The 19,363-nt window shown below is 42.5% G+C and overlaps 1 protein-coding gene across 1 annotated transcript in view; it reads right to left on the bottom strand.

Moving 5' to 3' along the window:
• Window positions 1-1,639: 1,639 nt before the first annotated feature.
• LOC129343111 (protein argonaute-1) overlaps window positions 1,640-19,363 on the bottom strand; it is a 63,105-nt gene continuing 45,381 nt past the window's right edge. Inside the window, exons 12-19 of the mRNA XM_054999128.1 lie at window positions 17,894-18,078; window positions 16,356-16,515; window positions 14,963-15,053; window positions 10,816-11,010; window positions 8,880-9,014; window positions 8,551-8,652; window positions 7,403-7,602; window positions 1,640-6,468 (exon numbers count right to left, since the gene is read on the bottom strand). Of these exons, the coding sequence (XP_054855103.1) occupies window positions 6,360-6,468; window positions 7,403-7,602; window positions 8,551-8,652; window positions 8,880-9,014; window positions 10,816-11,010; window positions 14,963-15,053; window positions 16,356-16,515; window positions 17,894-18,078 (1,177 nt within the window). The 3' untranslated portion in view covers window positions 1,640-6,359. The remainder of the gene's footprint in view (window positions 6,469-7,402; window positions 7,603-8,550; window positions 8,653-8,879; window positions 9,015-10,815; window positions 11,011-14,962; window positions 15,054-16,355; window positions 16,516-17,893; window positions 18,079-19,363) is intronic.

The raw sequence follows: 19,363 nt of genomic DNA, 5'->3' as shown, positions 1-19,363 counted from the left end.
GTATATTATTTAGATGAGTATATAGAGGAGTATATTATTATTGTCCTATCCATACACTAAGACTAGCCTCAAAATCTGTTAACCATTCTTTCCTCTGGCTTTGTCCAGAAATAGATAGAAAAGTATGTAGCTACCAATGTCATCCTTGGCAGTTCTCAAAGAATTCTCTCTAAAAAGCAGGGGCATTGTGAGCACTAAAGCTCCAGTTAGGGGTCATATATAGAAAGCCTTTTTAGCAGGTGTTTTATGGCAGTTCTTTGGTGTTATCTGCAACACACATACTGCTTTTAGCTGTAACCAGAAGCTGCTTTTCATCTTATGGTCTAAGGAGTGGATGTGACCCAAATGTTAAAAAGTCCTGTTATCTGATGACCCTGTTCCCATGGCTCTTCCAGATGTTTACAAAAACTAGTTCTTTGTTAAACACGGGTATCTCCCACAATACTTTTCAGTACAGATTCCACTTTCATTTCTTTGTGTTATGTCTCTGTAATCTGCAGCCACAAGTTGGGTCAAGCATACTAAATGCATCTCTAAAGGACACTTTTAGATTACTATTCTGATGCCTTCAATTATGTGTGCAGGAGACATCTCCATTCAGCCCATAAGCCAACACTCACCAGAACTAGATTAAAAATCAATGATGGGGTTTTCACCAAGGGTCAGATGATTTAACTTAACTTCCAGGGCAATATAAATACTGAAACTTTCCTTAACCACCCTTCAACAATCCATGTGGTTTGTTTTCTGCTAACACAAGTCACACCATTTATTACAGATCTGTAGTAGTCACATACACCCATGGGGGTAAAAGCCCAAAATGTCTATGCAGGCAACAAAGAAGCAAGTTGTATGTTTAACCTTGATCTTCCACGTTATATTGTTTTGTCCTTTGTACATAAAGCCTAGAAACAAATTTCTTGCATAAATTTTAAAAGGAATAAAATCTTTTTTGTTGTAGAGAAACTAATTTTCCTTTTTTCTGATCAGTTTCTTGTACAGTGGCAGTTTGCCTTGGCTCAAGAAAATGCAGGCTAGAGCTACATCAAAAGGTTGAAATGCCTTATTTGTATATAGTGAAGGTGCTTATGCATCTGTATTGTGTTTTTACATGCCTTTAACATACTAATTTTTTTGCTGTAGTTTGTCTATGTTGCCTTTTATGTGTTCTAATTGTAATGGCCTTTGTCCCTACATAATAAATCTTACTTCTTTCCTTAACAAATCACCCCTAAATCTAACAATGAAGGGATGTGCCCTTGTGCAGATAGGCAAATCAGCACAATCTTATCCCCACACCTGCAGAAAAATTAGTTTTTTAAAAGCCCAATGTTAGGGATAATGGGAGAACAGCTGCAACAAGAAGAAAACCCTCCAGGATAGGGATTTGGTTTGCCATAACAACTCAAAATGACACAAACATTGGGAATAACAAGCAGGATGCTTGGTGGCAGGGGCAACTGAAGTGAATGAGGGAAGATAGGATTTCCTTTCCCCTATGAGCTCATGGTTCCCTCTTTATATTTTGCAGCCTTACGTGAATATACACTTTTTCAAGGCTTTATTTTAAATGAGATGTTGCAATGCCTCCCTTCAACCCCCTCAAAAAGGACTGTACAGTGGTTGTTCAAATCCGTTTAATAAATGGACCATACAACAATCAGATTCAAAATTAAAAAACCCAACAAGACAAAACCCCATCCAATCGTGTGTCCTGTGAACATTCTCTATTTACACTTCAACACTTCCTTGTAACAGTTTTTAAAAAAAGAAAAACAGTTTTGAACACAAACCAGAGTTCCCATTAGTTTAAAATTTTCACAATTATTTTGAAGTGCAAAGTTACGTGCACATGTGAGATACAGATTTCACTTTTATTGCTGTTCAGCTGTGTTCCCGTTTCTCTCCAGACAGGATCGACACGTTTGCACTGTGCTGCCAAAATGCTTTTAAAGTTTTAAATGAGAGGAAAATAAAGGTTTGTTTAAAAAAAAACATGCAGGGTTTTAAGTTTTTAGGCTTTCCAAGAACATCAACTTGGCATGGATAGTAGTTGCTTTGTTGGTCCCAAAAGGATAAGATACAGAACAGGCATGGTGACTTTTACTTCAGTTGCAAAGAAAGTTCCACACATTCTAGAGTTATACAGAGCTCTTCAACAGGCAGACAGGAACCATACCTCTTTCTCAAAAATTCAAGAAGCTGGTTCCATAAAAATACCTTTATAAAGATACTCATATTTATATGTTATCTGCATGTATCCCCAATTTGTGTTCTGTACAGCCTAGTACTAATTCTGTTCTCCCTGTGTAACTCAAAAACCTTGCATTTACCCAAATGAAAAAGGTAATCACTTTTGCTGCTGTTTCGCATCGTATCAGTAGCAATTTGGCATGTCCTTAGACACTAAGGATCAGGACCCGAAAGAACCTTGGGCCATAAAGCCCAAGAGAGTTTTAGACTTGATTTTTCCTCAGGGAAGTAGCTGCCATCCTTGCATGATAAACAGCTTTTGAAACTGGGGGGGGTTTCAAAAATGGTTCGATACGAGCCACTGAGGACCCCGCTGTACAAAAACCAAACACTTCAGTTGGCTAGTGCAAGTCCCTTGCACAAGATTTGTGAAGATTTTTGGATCCTGGCCTAATATTTGTGCTGCTCCACAAGTGCTTTTGAGGAACGTGTTTCTTCCCTTCGCAAGTCTTCCTTCAACCACTCTTACTTGTTTCAACAGAAGCATAAACCGGAACTAGCAGCAGTGCAGGTTAAAAAGAAAACCTTTTTTAAAAAAAACAAGCCAACAACCATCTACATAATGATGCTACCCAACCCATAATACATGGGGTTTTGGTAACGTTTTCCAGCCGCAAAAGGAACAGAGGCACAGGAACAAGTTACAGTCTAAGGTGCAAGGTGAAAAACACTCCAAACAGGTTCCCGGAGAATCTCAAGATACGTACGTAGCTTGGCAACACCCTGAAGTGAACAATCAGTTGCAAAAGAAAAGAAATTTCTCCACTCTGTGCTTTCTCCAGCTGTTTAAGAAGACTGAACATAGTTTGCCAAAGCTAAGCAGGAACAAAACAAGAGAGCTTTCATTATACAAAACATGCAGGCAGAGCTAACCCACTTACTGTTAACATCTAAGAAATAGAGAAAGAACATAAAACCCCAAGCCCAGAAACTTATGTTTCATAGAGGGTGCAGCAAGTACATCATTTACGGCACTTAGTGAAAAACTCTGCATGCACCAGGTGGGGAGTGGGAGGAGAGAAGAGAGGCGGAGTTATGGGCAGAAAGCATTTTGCAATTTTTATCTCCCTCCCAACTGTTTGTCTCATGCCAACACTCCTCCCATTCAAAGCAGCTACCTAACACTGGAGTGCAAAAATCTGAAAAAAGTCCATTTATGATCATTCTCAAGTCCCAGAGGTGTGGTGTGGTTTTTGTTTTCTTTTTTTAAAGCAATTTTTACAAAGCCACAAGCTTTTTGTTAATTTTTTTCTTTATCCATTTTGCAAATGCACTAGTCATTTTTGTCCATAATGCTTCAGAAACCCAGACCAAACTTTTAAACTAAGAACGCCCATTTTCTTCTGCCCAAAAACAACAGCAAATAATTTCAGTTGCAAAGGGACTGAACTCAGAATTCCAGTCCGAGTAGATGGGCATGCAGTCCATGTGAAGAGATGTCAAGGAACTGAAAACATTACTTCTGTTATGGGGGGGGGGGGAATGTCTTGCTCACAAACCCAGGAGGGGCATTCCCAGACTCTCCTCATTCTTTCCAGAGAACAGGGTGACCATCCATTGGATCCTTATTAAGGAATGTTGGCTTTTCCATTCCAATGCACTGGCTGCCACCAGACTCATACCAAATAAAAAGAAATCCTAGCCATTCAGGATACAAAGCAGCAGAGTGAAAGAAAAAAAAACCCCGAAAATTAAATCCAAAGAACCACAGAAATAATTCTGTGCGCCCAGCAGGATGTTGCTCTTGTGCTTAAAAAATAAAAAACACAGGCAAAACTGCACCCAACTCAACCCCCTCCAATACTGCACAAATTAGACATTTTTTAAACTGAAGAGGAGTTTGCAACATGGAAATCTGCCAGTCAAAGCCAGAATTCCCACTCGTTGCATGCACAAGCCTTTGGGGCACATCTAAACAAGTTCTTTGGATCCTGGCTAGTGTGTGAGCCATAATGCCCAACTGATGGCTCTGTTCTGAGTAGCCCTGGCCAGATGCCCAGTTTTGTTTGCATAGCGTTTTGATGAGATTAACATTCTGCTTCAAAGGGGCAGGTACAGTGGGGCGGGAAGAAGAGGAGAAAAGAGTGGGAGATCCAAATTAATGTGGTCATTGCAAGTGGTCAAGGTCATCCCTGTGAACTGCAAACCCTGCACTTCCAAATTGATGTGCTTACAGGCGAATGGCACAGCTGCAGAAGGGCACCAAATTAAATTCAAACTTTTGTTTTCTCAAACAGTCATGTTTGCAGTTTCAGGAAAACAGTTCTAAAAGATCATTCCTCTACCCACCTAAGGACAAGCCTGTGTGTGTACTCAAACAGCAACTAACTATGTATTACCTAGCATAACCTCTTGCCTTGTACTTGCAAGACACTTGGTAGCTGCAGAAGTGAGGCTTAAGTTCACTGTTGTGGGGAGAAGAGATTTATCTTGTTGGACACAAATAGAGAACCATTTTGACAAAGTGCATTTAGATGTTCTGATGTAGAAGGAGCACATACGTTTCTTTCTTTTACTGCAAGAGCAGAAAGGAAATCCCAAACCCTCTAGTCCACAGAAAATAAAATGGCAGAAACTAAGCAGTGGAAGCCATCATGATAATTTGAAAAAATGCTGGACCTATTTAAAAAGATGAAGAAATTAGCTCTTCAGGGGTTCTGCAGTACAGAAAAAAAGACTGAACCCTGTTAAGAACTCTGGATTGAAGTTTGCAGTGCGATTCATGGAACAGAAAACATACTCCATTCACAGTGTGAATGCTCCAAAGTCTCAACCACTGAGAAAAATGAATTGGATTTGAGTACATTTTGGCAACAGACTCCTCATCGTATAAAAATAATACTCAGTAATAAAAAAAATTCATTGGTATAGAAAAAAATCAGGTCATCAATTGATAATGAGTTTTCATTTATGCCTCTGGGGTATGCAAGTGTTTCCTCCCTCTCTCTCTCATACACACAGACACACACACATACCCCATTTGTCAGAAATGCAGTTTTTTTTTTAATTAAAGAGATGAAAAACCCACCCAAGAACTATGCCAGAAATGACACGTAAACAGCAACAAGAAAAATAGATTTATCAGCAGCTCTCCAAATGTGTGTAATGTTAAAAAGTGCACAGAATTTTGACCCCATTGTGAGGCTGTGAGCTAATACGAAACTCTGAATGTTCCGAAGAAACGTATTCTGGACACCTTCAAGATAGAATTCTGGACTGCCACTGAGATAAGAGTACTGTTGGGTATGCTTCTCTTTTTTTCCCTTGAAAGGTGACCAAACATCAATGTTTTTGCAGCATTGCAGTAAGGCACTTGGCCCACAGTTAAGCATGTGACCGTTGTGTCAAAACGAGGCAGCAGCTGACCTACGTCAACAGACGGAAGACAGTTTCCTTTTTTTTTTTCCAGCTTAGCGGTAGTTAAGTGCTGGGGGCGCCTTATGTTATTTATATATAATGGGAGAAAATTCATTTTACTTCAGTGGGGAGGGGTAAGCATTAAAACTCTTCTATAAACTACTGGCTTTTTTTTCTTCTTAACCAATTAAAGCATCTTGTATCCTAAAATATTAGTTTTTATAAATCTAGTCATCTGTTTTAAGGCTCTAAAAATCCCTTCCCCTCCCACCCAAAACAACAACACGCACACACGCACACACACACCCGAAAAAAAAAACCCTTACCAGCGTTTGATTTGGCATTGGAGGACCAAAACAGCTATTTCACAGTCAAAGTCTAATATTGCTTTCCCCCCACCCCAACCCCTGCAATGAAAACCTGCTTTTCTTTTGATAGGAAGAAGGTTCCCCCTCCCCTCCCCGGCTTGGTTCAAATACTTTTTGTTTGTTTGGTCAGGTGATTGGAAAGCCCGAAAAACAAAAAGTCTCTTGCAATACTACAAAGGTGTGTCCATCCGGTTTAAGTGGCTTCACCCATGTTTGCCCCGGAGGTCGCTGGTCGTCTTGCCTCCAACACCACCACATGCCCTGCAGTGATTTCTCATTGGATGCTCACAAGGTGCTCCCAATGCTTCCTTTTTTTTCTTTTTTTGTATGGCTCCTACAAATCTGAAAGCTTTCGGGAGTGAGGTAAAAAAAGTTAGGCTTTCAAGCAAAGTACATGGTACGTAAAGTGTCCTGGTGAACTTGCACGGCTTTAGCAAGGGCCTGAGGATCTCGGCCATTGCTCTGGCCAGATATGTGGCTCCCTTCTCCGCTGAAAAGTGCAAAAAAAGAAAAAATAGCATTAATTCATAAGCAATAGATTAAAAATTATGCACTGCATCCTCAAGAGGAAAAAATGCATACAGGCAGAAAAACAACATATCGGGGAAAGAAACTAAGTTTGAATGTCTCTCATTTTCTGTGCTCTTTTGTAGAGAGTCTTATTTTGTTTTCTTCAAGTGGCAGAACATGTGTTCACACAATTCCTCAGCCCCATCATCACCTATACTTTCAAGTAGACAAATACAGGAATGGTTTTACCAACTGATGAATTTGCCCCATGAGCTATAAGAAAGCAGGCAGTTGCTGGCTCCTATGAGCCCAAAAGAATGCTGCTACCAATTGTATCTCTGCATGCTTCACTTCTCTGGGCATGCTGGTTTCTAGTCAGGAAGCATGCCCAGAACAGTGACTCACATACAGACATAGTCTCTATGATGTCTAGAGCACTCATACACTCAGCAAGGTTTTTTGAAGTGCATAAAACTTTTAAAGTGTATAAAAACAAAGTGTACCTCTGATTTTAATTCAGGAGGGAAGTGTCCATCACATATCAGATATCTAGAGAATATATCTTCCACACAACTTAGGGTAATCCAGATAAGAAGCATACAGTTTCCAATATGATCATTAATCATATATGCATAAAGCAAGACAAACAGTATACCCTAAAATAGCAGGTGCCCTATTTTGTAGGGGATTAAGGCACAGCTCCTGCCATAGCCCATAACCCACACTACCTCAGGTACAAGAGCTCCAGAGATATTATGTACCACACATGCAAATCTGTCTCCTTTCAAAACTGTGCAGATCAAAACACCTTCCACAGTGTTTCCATCACCCCAAGACTGAGAGAAAACACAGGGTGATGGAAAAAAGCAGTTGCACATGGGAACAGTTGAAGGAATGCAGACAATCAAACTCACCTATCATGCTCTTTGTCTACGAGGTGGTATCGCGCCCGAAATGCCACCAAGCGGGCGTAATATGCTGGTGCTGGGATGGAAACAGAGCGAGTGCAGCGGACGTAAGTGTGGCAGAGCTGGTAGGTAAGGATTTGAAGCTCATCTGCTGTAAACCGGTTGTCGTCCCAAAGGACATAGTAATGAGAAGGTCTGCTCGTACCCTGGGCAGAAAGTACTGGAATTAAATTTCCCTCTGCAATCAAAAAGGAGGAAGATGCCTTCTCGGGGCAATAGCTTACAAAAAGGCATCCCAGAAGCGTCCAGATTCAAACCTCACACCAGATTCAAACCAGTTCAAGAATCTCACGTAACATGTATTGGGAAGAACCCTTCTCTGCCTGAAACTACTGCAGATTGACTCCCATTCAAAAAGGCAATAATGAACTCGGTGGACAAGTGATCTGACTCAATGAAAGGCAGCTTCAGACACTGCCAGTGTTGCAAGCCAGGAAGGAAGATTAACAATATATTATGACAAGAGGCAGCCAAAATTCTTGTAATGGTGCCAAGACATTTTCTTCTTGTCTGCATTATGATGATTAAGGATTCAAGAAGAAATTCATTTCAAAGTTGATCACTGGCTTGAGTCATTTGGATGTCACATCTAAAGTAGTTTCCCTTCAGTCAAGTCATACACATTTAGAGTTGTGGCAGACATTACCAGAAGGACCTGTAAGACACTGTTGTTTCAAAGGCTTTTTTAATTATTAAGAGTAGTAAAGTTTTGTTCAACAAAGCTGATTTTTTTTTGAGAAGGATTTTTTGTATTTAAGTTTTTGTTAAGGTCTGTAGATTAAATTTTAGTTTTAAAAACTTTTTAAAGTAATTGTTTGAGTTTTTCTTACAATTTCCCTATGTTGTTAGCAATTGCAGCTTACTTTTAATATGCTCGACCTATTTAAAATGATCTTTAAACAGGCGTTGCTCCTTCCTTGATTCTACAGACCACTGATAATCCTGTGTTCTAGGGAAAGTCCACAGATTCAGCTAATGTTGATGAACACCAGCTTCCTCCACTGCCTGCTGCATCCCTCTCCAGAAAGGAAACAAGAGTGATTAAACCAAAATGCATGTTTCTGGGTCTATAGCTTCCTCACAAGCCATGGTACCTGAATGCCAGCATGACTGCAAAGGTAGAAATCAAACTCGAAGGGATGCGTGATGTTTGTATCCACCGTTGTTCCTGCTGGGATATTCCCACTTTTGCCAATCTGTGGAAATAAACAACAACAAGCAAAAAAAAAAATCAAGGACAAAATCGGCAGCCTTAGATACTGGACACTGCAGGGTGGGAATTCTGCCTTGTGCTTGCTATCTCCCAAGACTCTCTTTGTCTGAAAGGTGATAATTTTAGGGCAAAACTGGTGCCCAGAGCAAGTGATCCAGCAAGGCCCCTTCAGGAAAACCCAATTTACAAGCTCCCGTTGTTAAATCTCACCCTCTCATTTTTATCTGCACAGAAGAGGCGGGTGTGATGCCGTTTCTGAACAACGATGTAAGTGATGCCCGGCTGGTAATCCTTCTCCAGTTTGATGCAGGCGTCACGAATGGCTAGGAGTTCGTAATGAAGAATCTAGGGAGAAAGCAACCACAACACTTTGAGAGGAAGGGGGAAGAATGAGGAACAGGCCATACCAAGACCCCCTCTGTCCAAAAAGGAGGACCTAGTATATCACAGTTCAACTGACACACACACCCATTCCCCTCAGAGGATCCCCTTGATCACTGGAGAAGATCCCCCCTGATTGGCTAGTTGCAAGTCAGGTAGTACACTTCAAAGGTAATAATTTATTGGTTCTGTCACTGTAATAAAAAAGCCATTTTTTCCCACTGCATTTAGCTGGTTGGCAATGACATGCCTATCAGGTTTGCAAAAGATGAAGCTGCTGGAGCCCATCCCTGAAATGAAGATGGCATAACTGCTCACAGGGTTAACACCTTGCCTGTCATACTATTTGCAGGAGCCCCAAATAAGCTTCTCCTCTCTGGAACTGGCTTACTGACCCTGGACGCAGTGCAGACTTCTGACCAGAGGGCGTTGCTGGGGTATGCTCACAGAGCCACGGATAGGAAAGGAACATTATCCTGAACATTTTCCCCATCATGGGAGAGTCAAGAGACACACATGTCTCAGTGTGATACAGCAGGACTGGCCTGCCAAAGCAATAGGTGACTTAGCGGATGGTCAGCTGACCTAGAAGAGCCTCTCATGATGCAGTCAGATGCAACACATAAGCAGCACAAGGGCAGATTTTGGAACGAGTTGGGGACGAGGCTGTGGAAGGAGGGATTTCTATGCTGAAAACTATTAACCATCTTCAATTGGTACAGCTCTCTACCCTCTCATCACAAGGTCCTGAATTGCACAGGAAGGAGGCAAGGCATGCAAGCTAGGCCATCTCTGGAGTAACCTCCTCTCTGATGGGCTCTTGCATGATCAAGCTGGGCAAGGGCCCTCCCAATGGTGATTTTTTTCTTGCTGAGCACAACTGCAAGCTTGCAGAGAGAACAGAAATATTAAATGAGGCTACACCTTAAGGCGATTCTCATCTCAGGTGCAGAAAAGACAGTGCTTGAACTGAAACAGTTTAAGAAAAAATGGAATACATATGGCTCCATGGCACATGCATACTACGAGTATCTGGGAGAAAGCTTTAGAGACAGGAGTCATTACTCTCTTTCTTGTGTTTTTTGGTTTGTATTATGGTATGCAATAAAAAGCTGCCTTTTTAAAAACAAAGATCCTCTTGTGGAATTTTCTCTCCCTGCTCAGTCCTACTTAAGGGTGTTGTTTTGTTTCTTAGCATACTTTTGGCCAAGCTTAAGCCATTTTCTTATTAATGAAGCAGATTACAGCAAAATTAAACACACAACCACCTGGACAATACCACCCAAAACAAAAAACAGAAGAACAAACAGCTAAGCATGTCAGCAGCTGCTGCCATCAACAATAGAACTGACTCTTCAGTTAAAAGCTCTCTAAAGAACTAAAGAACTTATACAACCTGTGAAAAAGCAACAGAGCAGAAGGGCTTTCCATACCAGAGTGCCATCCCGGAAGTCTGCAAAAGTCAATTTAACCTGCTTGCACCAGGGGATGGATAGCAAACATGAATCACCGGACTATAACAGCCATACAGGTGAATTCTGGAAGAGGAGGTCTGTAAGTATTTTTTGTATTGATGGGACAGTTTGCTTCTCCAGTTTTTTACTAGGGTGATAAAAACAGCAATCATTCACTACTACTGGCCATCACACAATCCCTGTAGTTTCTACAACCCCCTTTCCCTATCAATATAGCGTAGTATGGAACCGTCTGTGTCAGGCCCCCTTTTTGTGTCATTGGTGCTATGGAGGAAGAGACAGTCGCTCACCTGTGGAAGCTGTCCCTCCGGCACGCCATCGCGATAGAAGATGATGCGGGTGGGCTTGAAGCGTGTGGATTTATAAAATTGGATGAGGAGCTCTCTCACCATGTATGACAAGTCCTCAATGATCTCCTGGCGGGGACGCTGCACCCGCACCGTCGCGCAGTATCGGCTCGGATGGGCATCCATGCTGCCCACCACCTGTAGGGAATGAACAGCAAACACATGAAACCTCCACCAGTGGCATGCTGGTTACAGCAAGGAGAAACAAGTGATTAAAAAAAATTAAAACACTACTGTTTCCAGCAAATGAAATGGATCAGAGGCTAAAACATCAGCTTGTTTTGAGAAGAGTATTCTGTGACACATTCATGGCAACTCTTGAGGGCTGTGTATAGAATTTTTTTTAATGGACTGATCATTATTAGAAAACAATGCAATATAATCCTATATAATACATACAGTAAACAATTCAGTTAGTTTCAGGTGGGTAGCCATGTTGCTCAGCAGTAGAAGAGCAAGATTTGACACCAGGAGAACCTTAAAGACCAACAAAATTTCCAGGGTTTAAGACTTCATAGGGATCTTGACTCTAGAAAGCTTGTTGGACTTTAAGGTACTGCTGGACTCTCTAAACTTGCTCCAGTAAACAATGCGATAACACTGGATGGCAAATTTGGAGAACACTAACCTTCCTGACCTCTCTTAAGCGGGCTTTTCCAACAGGCGGCGGCCAAAACAGAGAATGCTCAGAGGCTGTTAATCTTACACTCTTCTAGATTCATGACACGTTGCTCAGATGAGGTTAATGGTACAGACAGAGCTTTTTAAATCCTAATCTGAAGGACTGTATTGCTTAATCTTGCCCACACTGAGAGGCAGTGTGGCAAGGCGGGACAGTGTACTAGCATCGAAACTGGGTTCAAACTCATTCTCACCTATGAAGTTCCTTGGTGAGTTTGGGCCAGTCAATCCTGCCCACAGAGTTATGAAGATAAAATGGGATGGACATCCATGTAAGCTCTCTTGAGCTCCATGGGTACAAATGAGATCTACTATAATATGGACATGCTCTTCACTACACCAAACACTCCATACATTGGAGTGGCTGAAATGGGGATTCAGAACATACCTGACCACATATGTGCATACATGTTATTGCAACCCACCAAATATATGCAACAAGAAGCAGCACCACCACAGTGATTTAAACAGGTGCACTACTTAAATGTGACAGCCAGTTGGTGTAGTGGTTAGAGTAATTGAGTAGGATGTGGGAGATCCAGGTTCGATTCCCCGCTCTGCCATGGAAGCATGGATCGGCCAGTCACACAGCCAAACCCACTTCAAAGGGATGTTGTGAGGAAAAAATGGAAGGCAGGAGAATGTGTACGCCAGTTTGAGGTCCCCATTGCAGAGAACGGAGGGATATAAATAAAATAAAATAAAAATCTTGCAAAAATATCCAACACATCTCCAGAAAGCTTTGGTCTGCAACACTTCCTTCACTGAGAAATTTATTTTTACATATTTAATAAGCAACATGCTACGAAAAACCCTTCAGTGGTTTACCATACCGTTTCCCCACGCGCATGCACACAAATCTAAAATCAACAGCACAGGCAGAGGTCTGTACCTTTACTCCTGCATTACATCATTTCATTCATGCTTGGAGGAACAAACATGACAAAAAGCTAAAAGCTTTTGCCTGGCAGATGGAGACTGGGGAAGACAAGTTGTTTATAGCCATGCTAGTCCAAAAGTTAACATCCAAAAAGCCAAGAACACAATCCATGGAACACCTTTTATTACAGCCAACCAAATGATAAATAACATTGTGTAAGCTTTCAAGTTCCTCAGAACTCTTCATCAGGCCAAATGTAAAACAGATGTAAAACATTGTGTTCTTGGCTTTTTAGATGGGGAAGAACAGATAATGGGCAATTTTCTTTGGTCAATGCCATTTTTATGTTCTCTCTGTGCCAGGGATAGGGTGGGGGGAGCATTGGAGATGCTATGTGACTAGAGTGCCTGCAATGGAGTCCTGTTGGCCTTGCTGTTTTAACTTGGCATGGCGTGGTGGGCTGTGGACCAAGCCTCAGTGTGTGTGGCATAAGGAGTAATGGTATAGGGAAAAGGCTGGGGAGGCACCATAGCAGACCTAAGAACAGAGGAGAAGAAAAAGAGCAAGTATAAGAAAAGATCAAGAAATAAAGGTGAAAAAAATAAAAGAATTTGAGGTGTGGAGCAAATAGGGGGTAGGGCAAGTGCCCTTTACACATCTCCTCGTGCTCTGGAGTGTCATGGGATTATGTGTTTACACACGCACATATATAACCATAAATCAAACAAGCCACCTGCCAACATTCTGCATTCCACAGGACAGAGTAAGACGGTCTGTACTCTGTGATACACAGCTGGGGCAGCAAAACTTGCTTCTTTCCCACCACCGCCCCCTGGGATGGCCAGGGGCTGGTTTAGCACCCAGGACAAAAGACTGCCATTCTTTCTTGTGGGAGAAGCAGGGCACCACAGCTGGGATCTTAAACAGCATGAATGGTTGCAGCTAAAGGAAAGCAACTTCGCCACCTCGCCCCTCTCAGTGCAGGTCAGTGGACCCAAAGGAGCAGTGAGACAAGCAAATCAGGAGCCTGCCAATGAGTGCGGGGTAAGTGATGGAGAGAACTGGGAAACCTTGCCATTTCCTCCTGAGCAGACAAAAAAGCCATTCTGACAGAAGAACAGGGGCTGCACTGACAGAACAGCACCTTTGGATTTCAAGCTTGTATCTGGGACCAGTGTAGAAGCTGGAGAAGAAAACCTGACACCCCTTACTCTGGATTGCTTTGACTCCTAAACTTTCAGCACCTATAAAGCGTAAGGGTGTGCATGGCTACACGCCTGCATGCACACACATGTAGCATTCCATACCTTGTTATGTCCAAACCTCCCTCTCCACCTCGTACATCTCTCTGCTTGCAATGGGCTTCTCACTTCTACATCAGAAAGTCAGTCCTCGGGTTCCATCAGTCTCACTTTGCACATCTGATGCACAGATGGGGTACAGGGAGTTCTCCATGGCTCCCAGAAAGATCTACAGGCAAATGATGCTGTATACTGTGGGCAGCCTGCTAAAAAAGCTTATTTCCACCTCCCTCAAGCCACCAGGGCAAGTTCTGAGGTTCCTAAGAGCACAGCTGACATTTGTTCATAAACTGGAAGTGGGTGGCCTGGGACCAAGTCACCAGGGGGGAGGGGCACAAAACCTACTTACAGCCCTTGATAGAAAATGGTTTGGGGGAGAGTATGCACTGGTACATGCTCGCATCTACTCCCTCGTAAAATTTAATTGCATGTCAAAAATTACCATGTAGTGGTTTTATCTTTTGTATATACCACATAAAATTTGCAGACATGACAGGCACCGAAACCCACTCAACAACTGCTCCGTGCCAACTCGCAGCAGAGTTCTTTATAAGGCAATGCATTTTAAAACCACTAAGTTTATGTGCCAGAGACCCAAGCACTCTCATGCCTTCATGGCCCACTGGCACCACCTGCAAGTTATTAAACACCAACAACTGCAGCCTGTAACATTCCTAGGTGTGTGCTCCCTGCAGTGGTGCTGCAGTGGAATTGTATGGTCTTGGTGGTGCTGCTGGACTCTTTTTGATTTTGCTACTACAGACTAACAGACGAACTCCTTTGAACCTTTACACAAGCAAACTGATCCCCACATCAAAAGGAGCTGTTTGCATCTCCATATCAAAGGAGTTGTTTACATCCCTCCTCTCCTCCCCTCCCCTCCTCTATATTTGACCAGTTTCTTTCTGTCCTCCATGCATCTGATGAAGAGAGCTGTGGTTCTCGAAAGCTTATGCTACAATAAAATTGGTTAGTCTTAAAGGTGCTGCTGGACTCTTTTTGATTTTGCTACTACAGACTAACACGGCTAAGTCCTCTGGATCTATATACACGTTGGACATTTTTATTCTATGGAGAAGGTTTGTATAGAAAGTCTATAGACATACCAGCCCATAATTAAACTGTAATTCGTAACTAAAGTGCTGAAAAAGAAAGAAGTGAAGTTAAAGAACATTCAGTTCATAATCAAAGTGCAGAAAAAGAAGTGGGAAATAACAAAACAGCTTACAGCTGTTATGGAAGGCTTCTTCCCATCACCTGCTGGTGGGTGGGTTACGTCCGCTCCAAGGAATATAACCGGCTGTTGAAAGACAGCAGAACTGCAGGAGTGAGACAGACATACAGAGCAGGAAGTTAATACCAAACGTTAACAAAGACTGGGAGGGCAATGGGTAAGAGGGCTGTTACCTTGATAATTACCATACCCTCTTCAAAGTTAGGGAGGAGGGGCTGATACTTCCTTCAATAAAAGCAACAGCTGTTGATAAATTATGTAACTAGAGGCTGCATGTTCTTTGCTTTCCCCCTTTTCCACCTCCCTCCTAATTCAAGTTCAACCCCAAGGAGTCCTGGAATAGTGTAAAGGGGGAAAAGATGCATGGCAAAGAATGGGAGCAACCAATTGTGGGAGAAGCAGGAGTTGTGAGAAGAGAACAACACTCACAACTGTAGCAGGAAAGGAGGGAGAGGGGAAAAAAATGGGGGGTGGGAATTGTACAAACCCTCTCCCTTGCCTGTTCTGCCCACAAATACTTGCTTACGCCTTTATAATTATGACTGTTTGCCTTTATGTTTTTGCAAGTACAAGGTATATTATTAGATGCCAAATTTGGTTACTCAAAAAAATCTCAAAATTTGCATACTTTAAAGAGTAAAAAAAACAGGTAAGGCTGAAGGCCAGCAGTCTATGCTAAATGAAGTTTCGGTAGTCAAACATGAACTGCACATGGCAGCTGCTGCTATGGGCAGTATCACATTCCTTTGTCATGGCTATCAAAAGCATAAACTGCAGTTTGGGGTGTTCTGTGAATGGCAAAGAATGCAACATGTAAAGAAATTACACAAAAAGAACTGTTGGGCAACGGTACTTAATATGCACCATGCATTCAGGGGCACAGAATGCAGTTCTTGGGACAACAGCTGTCTTTTTCAAAAAGTACAATATGTACTTCCCCATCATATAATAATAATAATAACAACATTCGATTTATATACTGCCCTTCAGGACAACTTAACGCCCACTCAGAGCAGTTTACAAAGTATGTTATTATTATGTGGACACCAAACACCCTGTGAGGTGGGTGAGGCTGAGAGAGCTCTGACTGACCCAGCTGTGAGCTGGCTTCAAGCGGAGGAGTGGGGAATCAAACCTGGCTCTCCAGATTAGAGTCACACACTCATAACCACTACATCAAACCCTACAGCAACAAGTGATCCTACATAGATGAAGGTCTCAGATTTCATCTATTTTAAGCTAAAATCGAAATGTTTCAAGATCGTAAGTTCAAATTTAGCTGTGCAGAGTGGCAGCAGAGTTGTGCATATGCCTCAGTCATTGTCTTTCTTTTTTTTAAAGTACTACGGGAAAAGTGAAGGAGGCTTTATCTGCCTGGCACGCTTACCGCTGATGGGGCACCAGGATATTGTTGATTCCTCCAAGCTTGACGTTGATCTTGAGGCAGAGATTGGAGAGCGTCTGTGGTGAAGTCTTCACTACATTCTTGACCTGCACGCACTGAGTGGCCATTCCCAGGAGAGTATCACCCACACGCTTCACCTCCGCTGAGGACGGAAGAGCAGAACGTTACAGCAGGCAAGCTGCGACTCCTTCTGGAAATGCTGCTTCAAATTTGAAATTGCATTCATTCAGTGAGATGAGATAATGCTTCAAGAAGGGCTGAAAATTGTAAAGCCAATTTAAAACACGCAAAAGAAGCTCCTTTCTTCCTGAGATGCATCATCACTTCAGAGTGAAGTTGGGAGGAGAGGTTCGCATTTTTCCATTGCTTCCCCATACATGGGAAAAAAAACATCCCGGGTACAGCAAGTCAGCATGTCAAGGCAAAGCTTTCAGCCTTTATTATTATTAAGTGACATTATCACAGTCCGCCAGATGTTTGTGCTGAAACTATTATTATTATTAGCAGCAGCCGTCATCATATTTTGATCTCCCTTTCTCACTGGGACCAAAGACAATTTACAAGTATGATAAACTTTTCAGTCAATAACTGAGCAGTTTACAAGATATGATAAAGTTCGAATGTACCAGCAAAGATTCCTAGTAAGACAATGTAGTTGGGTTGGGACTGTAGAATTGGGGGGGGGGGGGCACCAGACTACCACATGGAAACGTATCTGTTTAAGGCAACAAGACAGCTAGTTTAGGAGAGACTTTATCTCTAATAAAAATCACCTCCCATTACACTGCAGCTTTGCCCCCTCTACAAGAAAGCCCTCCTGAACAATTCTGCTTTGCACATTTTGAGAAATGAGAGAAGCGTGGGGGCCTTCCGAATAGCCTCAAGTACACTGTTTCACAGTGTAGGACCACCGCACCATGTTCAGGGAATACAGCTGCTATTTTCAATATCTGGAAGCACAGATTTAACAGAGAAGAATTCAGAAAGAAAGGTGTGTGTTTAAATTTGATGTTGGTTCTATCCTTCAAAACCCTACATGGCTTTGGACCAGGATATCTGAATTATCATCTTCTCTCATACGTTGCTGCCCGAAAGTTAAGATCACAGGAAGAGGCCCTCCTAACTGTCCCATCAACCAAAGAAGCTCAGTCAGTGGGAACACGAGAGAGGGCCTTTTTGGTGGCAGCTCCATGATTATAGAACAATCTTCCCAGGGAAGTGTGCCTGACTCCCTTACTCTCTAACTTGAGGAGGCAGCTGAAGACTTTTTAAAACTGTGTTTTTAATGTAATTTTATGTTTGGTTTTGTTTTATATTGTAAGCTGCCTTGAGTTCCTCTAGATGGAAAGCCAGCTAATAAATGTCTCGAATAAATAAATACATTTGCACTCTTTTCTAAGTTTGTGCCCTCTGGGAAGAAAGGTGAAACATAAAAAATACATATAAATCTCTCTGGCTTCATAAAACCTTAATGCGCCCTTCTTCCCCACCCCATCTTAGCACCCTTCTTGCTAACATACCATACACTGGTGTCTTCCCTGGCAGGATGACTATGATGAGCTGGAGCCCAGAATACGTGTTCTTAAGGTGCCGGAACATGGGCTCCACGCTGTCTGCACCTTGTGCGTATTTGCAGAAGCAGGGCTGGCCCTGGATTGGCATCCCTGCATCCTTGGAGATCTTGCGCAGCTGGTCTGTGAAGTTCCTGTGCCAAGGGAAAGTAAAAAGCGGGCTCAAAAGGAGAGCATGGGAAAAGCTATTTTCCCCTTACCAAGCAGTGGTCAAGCACCCTTCTAGAGCTGCTTTGTAGAGGGAGATACTGGATCCAAGTTGAACCCAGGTGCTTAAAAAACAACTCACCCACCCCTGAGAAGCAAGGGCTACAATTAAGTCCATAGGCAGCAGGAGAGCTGTCATTTCCCCAGGAAATTTTCATAAGCTTAGATGAGAATCTCGATATTTATTGATTTTAAACCTAATTTCCCCAAAATGGGGATCCGAAGCAGCTTACAACGTTGTTCTTCCCTCCTCCATTTTATCTTCACTACACTAATCCTATCAAATAGGTTTGGCTGAAAGAGAATGACTAGCCCAAGATCACCCAGTGAGTTTCCATGGCACAGGGGGAATCTAAAATTGGGTTTGTCAGATCCTAGTTAGATACAATAGTCACTACACCATATTGGCTCCTCTCATACAACCACCAGTTCAGGAGTTGATGAGGAACAACTGTGGTCTCTAGTCTTCCAAGATCACACCTTAGCTGGTGTGAGATTCCACACAAACCACCTCTGTAAAAGGGTGGTCAGAAGCACATGACAGCATATGACAGTAGCTATTTAGCACCTGTGCTCTCTCCCTATTGCTGCTAATTCATGCACTGGGGATGACCTACAAAGACCTAAATGGGCCCAGCACACCCAAGACCACCTTTCATCCCTACTGTTTCACCATTACCTTAAGCACCAATGGGGAACATACTCTTAAGAACACCATTTCTGGGCCAAATCAGGACTGCAAGTGCACACAGAAAAGATGCTCTCAACTGGCATCCCCACTATTTAGCAGGATCCTGCCCTTGGAAGGCCAGAAGTGGTGTAAGGTATTTTCATTCAAGCTGGGTTTTGGTGGCCAGGGATATGGTAGCATTAGTGTACTGTTCACCCCAGAGCCATGGGAATGAGGCACAGTCCAAGGCCCCAAACCATCACTTCCAAGAGGTGTCTCAGAGAAAGCCAAGTGCCCCCAAAGAGAACAAACCTGCCAGAATTGAGAGGCCTGGTTCAACTGTCTTCAAGGCAAACTAAGAGGGGTAGAGCTTGAGGGTATTTAACTGCTAGTGCTAAGCATCTCCTCTGACTAGCTACTAGATATTAAACAAGGCTTTGGCACACCAAGTCTTTCATTTGTTCCTTAGGGCTTTTTACTACATACTTACCCATCTGTTCTTCTGAAGCTCTAAAGCTTCCTCACCCCCAGCTATTCCACAA

Source organism: Eublepharis macularius, chromosome 15 (genome assembly GCF_028583425.1).
Source record: "Eublepharis macularius isolate TG4126 chromosome 15, MPM_Emac_v1.0, whole genome shotgun sequence".
NCBI classification, from domain to species: Eukaryota; Metazoa; Chordata; class Lepidosauria; order Squamata; family Eublepharidae; genus Eublepharis; species Eublepharis macularius.
The sequence above is the reverse complement of the archived record's forward strand: the minus strand, read 5'-3'. Positions and strand labels throughout refer to the sequence as shown.